Source organism: Aegilops tauschii, chromosome 6 (assembly GCF_002575655.3).
Source record: "Aegilops tauschii subsp. strangulata cultivar AL8/78 chromosome 6, Aet v6.0, whole genome shotgun sequence".
Classification (NCBI taxonomy): Eukaryota; Viridiplantae; Streptophyta; class Magnoliopsida; order Poales; family Poaceae; genus Aegilops; species Aegilops tauschii.
Window position 1 is genome coordinate 110,958,006 of NC_053040.3, and position 9,030 is coordinate 110,967,035.

Here is a 9,030-nt window from a genome sequence, read left to right on the forward strand (position 1 = left end):
TTTTCAGAAATATGTTATTTTTAAATCTACTCCATAAATTAAAGGTTCATGAATTTTTAGAATATAAAGATTTTTTAAACACGAAAATATTCTATTGAAGTCGAACATTTGTAAAAATTTGACCACCTTTAAATTTTTGAATATTTTTAAACTTTACAAATTATTATAAAATTTAATGGTAAAATTCTACTTTAGTATTTTATTTCATTTATCTAAACCGAATATAACAATTTTTTATCTGAAATAAAAAATTCCAATAGACTCTGAAATAAAAATGGCCCCGGGCAATCTTTGGTCCAGGGTGAGTGGTACCTGGGATTTTGGCTAGCCCAGCACAGCGCCGCATCCGCGTTTACTCGCTATCCCACGCCTTATGCTACAGGATAGGAGCTCTACTTTCTAAGCTTGAACATTTTTATTTTGTCAAAACAAGCAAACCCTCAAAACAAATGTGAACGAAGAAGTAGCGACATTGTAGTTGTACTTCTGTTCGACAGGTCTGGAACTTGGGAGATCGCCTTAATTAGGGCTATGATCGCTGTTAATTTTTTTCCCAACGATGCATCCCCCCTATGATCGCCGTTATAAAGTTAGCTCGGATGTTCTTTTGCCTTAATGGAGAATGCGCAACGCCCAGGAACTCAGAAATGAAGATCATCAAGCCATTTCTACCGTGCGGCACCACTTTGAAGATATCCTGCTCTTGTGCTAATCCTTGCCCAAAGAACAGTAGTAGAGTACATCTGACCTCAACACTTAGCAGAGATTAGCACCATGGATAAATGGTACCTCGAGAGACAGGAGCAACAACAGAATGGGAAACCACACACAGAGATCCAGAGCCGAGTCCTGCATCTGCTGCTAGATTTTGGGTTCTTCTTTAGTGTGATGATTTGTTGAGGAGCATACACACATCACAAGAGCGTTATGATCCAAATTCCTTGAAATTCTTGTGGTGCAGATCGGTGGCGTATCGTGTCGGCAGGAAGACCACGGGCGAAAAGCTTTCCGGCCATGCTGCATAATGCAGAGATACAGAACAGAACAGCACAACCAGACACTCTTCCAGGAGCCAAAACTTCTCTTTCGTTCAGCAGCCAACAATCTCAGGAAGCAAATGACCCAGTTCACACAAGTAAATTTCCTCTTGATTTCTTCCATTACGCATCTAATTAATCCATACCATATCAACATAACAGCAGCAGCAGCAGCCGCCGCCCGTGGATGATACACAAGTAAGAACAGAGAAAGATGGCCAAAATTATCAGTCTATTTCCCGTGGATTACATGATGATATGATGATGATGAGCTTATTCACATTATCACATAAGGCAGAGTATCAGATATTCAGAACTTGAGTGGTAGTAAAACGGAGACCAAAAATCCAATTCTATCGAGATAGTAGAAGAAGCACTTCGCAGTAGGCAGCCGCGCCGCCGCGGTTAATCCGGGAGCGGGAAGGGGGAGGGAGGTGACGCATCCGAAGCAGGCGGGAGGCCGATCAGAGGCGGAGCAGCGTGTCGCAGCGCCAGTCCATCTCGTCGGCGGCGGCCGCGGGGTCCGGCAGGTTCAGATCGAAGGGCAGCGAGGACGAGGAGGGGCGCGGCGGCGCGGCGGCCTCGTCTGCGGCGGCGGCGGCGCCCCCCGACGCGCCGTCCTCGCACACCGCGGACGAGGAGGAGCCGCAGTAGCTGCGGCAGTCCTCCTCGACGGCCGGGGCGCCGATCGCGGCTGCGGCGGCGCGGAAGAGGACGCTGGTGGGCGGGACGTTCCCGCCGCTCCAGGACTCGATCGTGCTGCTGTGGCTAGACGTGGCCGCCGCGGCCATCGCCGCCGGCGCGGCGACGGGGGCGGGGGGCGCCGCGCGCGGCGGCGCCGCGGCGGGGGAGGCGGGGAAGTTGGTGCGCGCGGCGGCGCCGCGGAGGTTCCTGGCGGCGGCGTCGTAGGCGCGCGCGGCGGCCTCGGCGGAGTCGAAGGTGCCGAGCCAGATCGGGGTCTTCTTCGCCGGGTCGCGGATCTCGGCCGCGTACCGGCCCGACGGGCGCCGCCGCACCCCGCGGTACCTCACCTCCTCGCCCTCCAGCCCCGGCCCCGGCGGCGGCCTCGCGCGCCGCATCGCGTCGCCTCGCCTCCCTCGGCGGAGCCTGGGTCTCGCTCGCCTCGTCTGGTGTGGTCTCTCTCGTCTCGCGCTCGCTCGGCCTTCCCTCGGCGACTCCACCGTGCGCGCCTTGTTTGTGTGTTTGGTCGGCAGGCGGGCTGGCCGGCTGACGCGGCGGGCCCGCCCACGACCGGGCGTCGCGTCGGTTTGTTTATGATTATTATTCCATTCCAATTCCAATCGACCGCGTCCACGTCCCCGTCCTCCTCGGGTCGGGTGAGGTTGGGGTTGGGGTCGGGTCGTCACCTCCCCCTCCCCGCACCGCGTTCCCGTCCGGCGTCAGCGCGACGCGTACCCCCTCTCCCGGCCGCTGGTAGACTGACCGTCTGTCTGGTGGACGGATCTTTTTGGAAAAACCTTTCTGTGATGGACGGATGGGTGCGGAATCGCGGTGGTGGGCACGGTCGGCAGTAGCGCCGTCGGCCACTAGCGGGGCATATTCGCCGACGCTGCCGCCTCGGCTGCCGGTGCGTGCCGTGCGGTCGATCTTTGGTTGCGCCGTTTATTTTATTTATATATTTACGGGACGGGATTTTAAGCGCACGATTCGTGGATGAGATTGTTGGGAGCCGACACAGCGACACATGGTAGCAGGTAGCGTCTGCTCTGCTGCCACACATGGATTTCTTCAGGAAATGGTTCTTCCTTCTAAACTTCATTTCTGCATTTTTTAAGCCGGCCAATCCATGTATGTTTCTGCCAAAATCACCCCAACAAACACAAGTCCTACTATAGTGCCTATTCATCCTGAATTCTCCCACCAAGTATCTATTCCAAACAGTTGTCAAAGATGCATAGGCTGCGGCAGTACAGCACTGAAGACAAAAGGAAAGAGTCAATGCATCTCTGAACATTGTGTTACACGTTTATCACTTTTCCCACACAAGGGCATGGGTCTCTCACGCTTGCCTACTTCCATCATGAGTCATGGCAGACGAGCAACACTAGAGGAACAAGTCGCAACTGACGAGAGGTCAGCAACAGGTTCACTGGTAAGGGTTGCTGAAGTTCTTGAGGAGGTCCGGGATGTCGTGCGCGAGCATGTCGTCCACGGCCTGCACCATCTTGGGCTTCATCTTCTCAAACTTGTCGATGCTGTACCCGGCCAGCACCTGCTTGAAGTGCTCCACGTCGGGGAAGTCGCCCGCCGGAAGGTGGTACTCCCTCTGGACCTGTTTCCAATACATCTCAGGCGTCAATGGTGCGGGCACAGTGTGCAGAAAGGAGGCAGTTATGAATCAAGATGCAAGCAAATGAACACCATGTATCTGAAATTCATTTGATTTCGCTGTGCGGTGGAAGAAGGATCTAACGAGTGGATCTTGGGACCATGTTTTGCATGGAAGTACCTTTGCAAACTCATCTTGTAAGTTGTCGATGAGTCGCTGTTGGGCCTTGGCTTTCCCCATCATTGCAGGCATCTCCTTCTTCAGCTGGCCAATTATGTAAGCATGGATCTTCGCAGCTCTAGCACGCTTCACAAACTCATTGACCTACGCATGGAAATGGCGGGCCAGTCATATTGAAATTCTGCAGTCCATATAAGGATTCCATACATAATTACATTCTGATACATTATTACTTACCCGGCGATCACAAGCCTTCTTAGGTATGTCTTTCAGGTCAGCAAGGAGATCCTCTTGCTCTTTCTCAAACAATTCCTTTCCAATTGGCCCAACAGCTGATTCATTCACAGGTTTGTCATTAAACGACCTGCAAATATTAACTTCGACGTGAGTTCAGGTTACGATGCAAAAATATGAACACACAGTCAGTCCTACACCTGGTGCTGGATTCACAGTTTCACACTACATTTTGGTCTTCAAGAATATGCAGATTTTTTTCTTTGATAATATACTAGAGCTGTACAACCTTCAGACTCCAGAAGTAAGATTACTAAAGCGTTAAAGCATTATAGAGAAGAGGACTATTACCCAATGTAGACACGCATAACCTCAGGGGTGTTTAGAACTTTCCCAAGAGACCACATCAGCGCACCGTACACTCTCATAAGCTGCAGCACACATAAGGGAAAATTTTGGTTTCATATAATCATGTGTGCCGGGTTACACCTAGGGAAAAAAAATAGCAGGAACTTACAAGTAGATTGCAAGAAAAACATATACCTGCTGAGTGTCAACTTGGTCTGCCTTGTTAAGCACCACACGTATTTTGTCTTCATTCCCCCGTAAAGAAGAAATGACACGCTTGAATTCATCACTGATATCGAGCTTGTGAGGATCAAACAATAGAAGAATAACATCGCACTTTGCAGCAAACCATGAAGTTACACCAGTGAAATCATAACTACGCTGGGTCCTTTGCTTTTCACCAGAGAGAACACCAGGAGTGTCGACAAAGGTGATATGATCCAGTAGCTTCAAAAAACAAGGCAGCTATCAGTGTCTGAAATGATTGTTTCACATGTATTAGTATCTCAATTAATGCTTACAGGGTGTGGCATCTGAGAGCATTCAAACTTTGATAGGAATGCACCCCCAAATGTCGTAAGACCATTGAAAGGCATATCGGCTTGGACTGCAATTGTATTGCCAGGAACAGTCCTTTCATCAGATCCTGACTGATGTGGGGAAAAATATAAGAGATCAATGGGATAAATACGAGTACATTAACAATAGATGCAAATAGGGAATGCAAATTGATAAGATTTTTATGTCAAATGTCAGCCACAAATCCTGTCTCAAAAAAAGTGCATAAATATTTTACACATGTGCATTAAAACTCTAGCCACTAAAGGAATTTTTTAATGAAAAGTGGGATAAACAAAACAGCAGTTGTCTTCTGTGTCCCATTGTATTTCAGCAAACTACGAACATAACACCGTCGTGATAAAAAAACTTCTCAAACTCCTGGGTTATTACCAAGTTATGTGTTTATTAACAGCTCTCATCAATTCATGCTTTTGCTGACAGAAACAAAAGCAACTATTAAATCCTCACATCATGCTACAAAATTGATGAAGCTGGGCAGAACAGACTCTACTGTCATTGGTCCATATCTGTATGCCATCTTTGTTTCTTACAAAAGAAAGAGCTGATGTTTTCCAATCAACATAAATAATTCAGTTAACACTGAAAAGCAAGCATTCCGAGTAAATATGCTCAAGCAATAATCATCTGAAAAATCTCTTATCCTTGCTGCATGTACATAAATACTCATGCAACACTTACCATCACAACTACAAATCTGTCAGTAGTGGGCTCTGGTCCAATATGAGCTCCTGCATTTCAAAAGGCCAATTAAAGTTGCAGTCTGATGTTATAGAGAAACGTACCAACAAAATAGATGGTGTGGCTAAAAATGGAACTCAGGTTTTCTGTATTAAATAAAGCCCCAAACCTGGAAAGTTTGATTTCAACAGGTGCTTAATGAATGTTGTTTTCCCTGTAGAATATTGACCCAAGAGCATAACCATTGGCTTCGCATCGAAGTCACTGTTCGTCTGAAATATGGAAGAATAAATGCAATGACACGAAAGTAGTGACTCAATAACACACTCAGGATGAAAGAAGATGGGGTCGAGAACATTGTGATCTGTAAATCATAAGGAAACTAGGGTTTAAACAGAAGTCTGTACCAGCAATGGAGAGGCAAAATCATTGAACCGGTATGCAACTTCTAAAGGCTTCAGTTTTTCGATGTACAGTCTTTTCAAGCCATCAATTACAGAAGTAACAGCAGTCAGAGGCGTTTGAATCTACAAAGCACCAAAGAAAGAAACTGCTGTGAATACATGCTCTAATTGACAAAGACAGCTTGTTACAGTGGTTTAGTTAATAACAAAGAGAGAAAATTAATATGTGGTGCAATGACAAAGTTACTGAAAATGGAAAGATTGCACATAAGTAGAGTACCTTCTTTGCAGATTTGGAACTGAACCAGCTGTTTGTAGAAGGTGCTTGCACCTGAGGGGTGCCTGAACACAACAGAAATGATTAGCATCATACAGGACTTTATTATCATGATTTACCATGGGAAAAGGGGGCAGACTGATTACCATTTTCTTGTGGGCGAACTACATTCACAATAGCCATTGATCTCTAAAAAAGAAATACCCATTACAAAATACCATGTTAGTGTGAGAGGCGATAAATGCAATTGAATGACACAGGATAAGCTGCACATCTAATAAACTTACAGCAAGCAGTTCATCAAGACCTTTCATCTCAGGAGGATCCAAGCTACTCAGATCTGCAAAATCAACCACAAGCAATCCAGCTCAAACATCACATACAGATGAACTCAGCAGAAATAAAAACAGATGAGGCGCAGTTCACAGTCCACATCAATACAAGGTACCACCAACCTTCACGCTTGAGACTGTCCTGGGTGATCTCATTGCCCGCTTGAGCCAGAGACACGAGCTGCAGATTGCAACAGGCGAAACCATCAAGACGGCACAGTCACATCTTCTACTACCAGCAGCACAGACTAGCGAACCAGATATGACGCGCCTAAACGGAGAGGGCAAGAGTGGGCAAACCTGCATCGCGGCCGCGAACTCGCCGAAGCCGAGGTACCCCTGCCGCTTGGAGTCAGCAATCGCCCAGACCTTGAATCGATCGACAACGGACTAGTTAGACTCCCATTCACCAGCGGCAAAACTCGGGGTTATCGGCGGCCTGTTCACTCACCTGCTTGAGGTCGGCGCGGGAGAGGCCGGACATGGCGAAGAACTTGGTGGCGTCGGCACCCGTGACGCGCCCGTCTCCATCTGCAGGGACAGCCGGGGACGCGGCCACCAGGGAATCAGCGAAGTGTCGGCCATCCCCTCCCAATCCTTAGATTTGGGGGGCGCTGGTGGTGGGAACCGCGAAGGTTGCGAGAGCACGCACCTGGGTCAGCGATGGCGAACCAGTCGGCGTAGATCCTCTGGTGCTCCTTGGAGCAGCCCACGGCGGCGGCGGACCGCGCGATCTCCATCCACGGTCTCCCTCCTCGCGTCGGCGGCGGCGGCGGCGGCAGCGGCTGACGCGAGCAGCAGCGGCAGCAGGAGTGGACAAACGGAAACCTCACGGGGTGCGGGTGCTCGTCTCTTCTCCCCCTTTTGGGCGTGGAACGGGGATGCATTTGAAATCGGGGACCCCCCACCCCTGCCCTACCGAGCACGCGCCCCTGCGAATTTTTTCAGTTTCTTTAATGGGGCTGGACGCTCCCCTTTATTTTAGGGCTGGACCGGTGCTCGGAATTATTGTTTCGAATGGAAATTTCTTTCGAATGAAATGGTGTTCGGCCCATATGACTAGACCAGAAGGCCTGTTAGGTCAGTTGTGGGTTGTTTTTTCTTTTCATCCGGGCTGAACGTATGAACGGCAGAATGGTAAAATGGCTCCCCTAACCAAAAAAATAGAAAAAAATAGAGTGGAGAATCCAAACAGCGAGACAAGCAGAATATAGTGGAGGCGGTTGTGAATGTTAAGGTCCCCTCAAAACTAAAAAACTTTGCATGGTGTTTGGTGAGGAATTCTATTCGTACATGTTTAGGCCTCCTTCGGTTCATAAGATACAAAAATAATAGAAAAACATTTCGCATCTACATGTCGGCCCAAACTTGGGCCGGTCGCCTCGCTAGCGACGCGAGCACTGCGGGGCCACACGTACCATGCAACTTGTCCAGCTGAGCCGTCCCATTTGCTTCTTATCCTCTTGCCCGTTTTATCTCTCTGCTCCAGCGCCTTCTTCTTTCTCCCGAAACGCATCTCAGCTGGGAAAAGCACCCAACACCATGGCCATGGACAAGCTGCCGTGATTTCCTTCCACCTTGAGGCGCCACACTCAGTGACAAATCAGGGGTCACGGGAGCTGCAGCCAGCGATTGGCAGAGCTGTAACCAGAAGTTGGTCGAGCTGCATCCAGCGACGCCGCCCGGCGGTGAGCTGCAACCGTGCAGCACTCAGTCGCGCTCTTCGACGACGAAGCTGTAACCGTGCACGTCGGAGCTGCAACCGGCGTTTGGGAGAGCTGCAAGGGTTGGCTGATTTGGGATGCAAATTTTTGCTGGAACTGGGACACCAACTATTGGTGCGACAAAAGCTTCAACCATTGTGTAAAATAGCTTCAATCGGCGAAGGAGAAAGCTTCAAACTCATGGGAAAAAGCTTCAATGGGTGTGGGAAAAAAGTTTTAACAATAGGGAAAGCTATGACCGGCGTGAAAAAGCTTCAATCGGCGAGGGAGGAAGCTCCAACCATGGAAAGCTTCAGTCGATGTGGAAAAAAGGCTTCAAACGGTGGGAAAAGTTTCAACCGGTGCAAAAAAAGCTTCAATCGGCGCAACATGCTGACGATGGTGCGAGCCGCGGGCGACGGCATGGCGGTGCTATGACGGCAATGGGTGAGCTGGGGGGCAAGGTGTTGCAACCATCAATCGACGGAGGTACCAACATCCATGTCGGAGTTACAAGCGGGGCGAGAGAGGGGCAAGCGGGCGAGGGGAGGGGCAAGCGGGCAGTGGGAGGAGGGGGGCGAGGGCGTACCTGCGTCTGGCAGGCGGCAGAGCTGCATATGAAGAGCACGGGGCGAGCGCGAGGTGGCCGGCGAATGCCGCGAGCCGTCCTTTTTTTCAAGCGTGTGTGGGGACGGAGGAAGACGACGCGCCTAGCCTGTGCGCTAATCGGGGCCCTTAAAGCACGCTCGATCGAACGCTGGGCAGCCGATTGGCCGAAATTTTGGCCGGTGCGCCGGCTCTTAGCAGTGCCCAAAATAATAGGCATACGAAAGTCATAGGAAATGAGATAACAAGTATCTCAGATTCTATGAATAGAAAAAGGAAAAGAGATGTCACTTAGTTCACATCATATGATTTTTTTCATTGAGTCTGGGTTAATGTTTATTTTGAAGGAAATATGCCTA

The 9,030-nt window shown here is 49.4% G+C and overlaps 2 protein-coding genes across 2 annotated transcripts; both read right to left on the reverse strand.

Moving 5' to 3' along the window:
* Nucleotides 1-1,252: 1,252 nt before the first annotated feature.
* Nucleotides 1,253-2,636, reverse strand: LOC109735045 (ethylene-responsive transcription factor 3). Its single transcript, XM_020294240.4, has one exon. The coding sequence runs from the start codon at nt 2,114-2,116 to the stop codon at nt 1,502-1,504; it is 615 nt and encodes a 204-aa protein (XP_020149829.1). The 5' UTR covers nt 2,117-2,636; the 3' UTR covers nt 1,253-1,501.
* A 263-nt stretch (nt 2,637-2,899) lies between these two features.
* Nucleotides 2,900-7,251, reverse strand: LOC109735047 (EH domain-containing protein 1). The gene is made up of 16 exons (XM_020294241.4): nt 7,015-7,251; nt 6,814-6,893; nt 6,663-6,731; nt 6,486-6,543; nt 6,318-6,370; nt 6,177-6,219; nt 6,034-6,095; nt 5,757-5,876; nt 5,519-5,621; nt 5,350-5,399; nt 4,611-4,739; nt 4,285-4,536; nt 4,093-4,172; nt 3,745-3,871; nt 3,508-3,651; nt 2,900-3,330 (listed from the first exon to the last, which is right to left on the reverse strand). Exons 1-16 carry the CDS (start codon nt 7,247-7,249, stop codon nt 3,145-3,147), a joined length of 1,791 nt encoding a protein of 596 aa, XP_020149830.4. The 5' UTR covers nt 7,250-7,251; the 3' UTR covers nt 2,900-3,144.
* Nucleotides 7,252-9,030: the final 1,779 nt, after the last annotated feature.

Excerpts from the sequence above, each read along its gene's own strand:
- LOC109735047 (XM_020294241.4), bottom strand. The coding sequence starts at position 7,249 with ATGCATCCCCGTTCCACGCCCAAAAGGGGGAGAAGAGACGAGCACCCG. Across the intron at positions 3,872-4,092 it reads GTTATGCGTGTCTACATTGG|GTCGTTTAATGACAAACCTG; the intron begins GTAATAGTCCTC and ends TAATATTTGCAG. Across the intron at positions 3,652-3,744 it reads AGAAGGCTTGTGATCGCCGG|GTCAATGAGTTTGTGAAGCG; the intron begins GTAAGTAATAAT and ends TTCCATGCGTAG.
- LOC109735045 (XM_020294240.4), bottom strand. The coding sequence starts at position 2,116 with ATGCGGCGCGCGAGGCCGCCGCCGGGGCCGGGGCTGGAGGGCGAGGAG.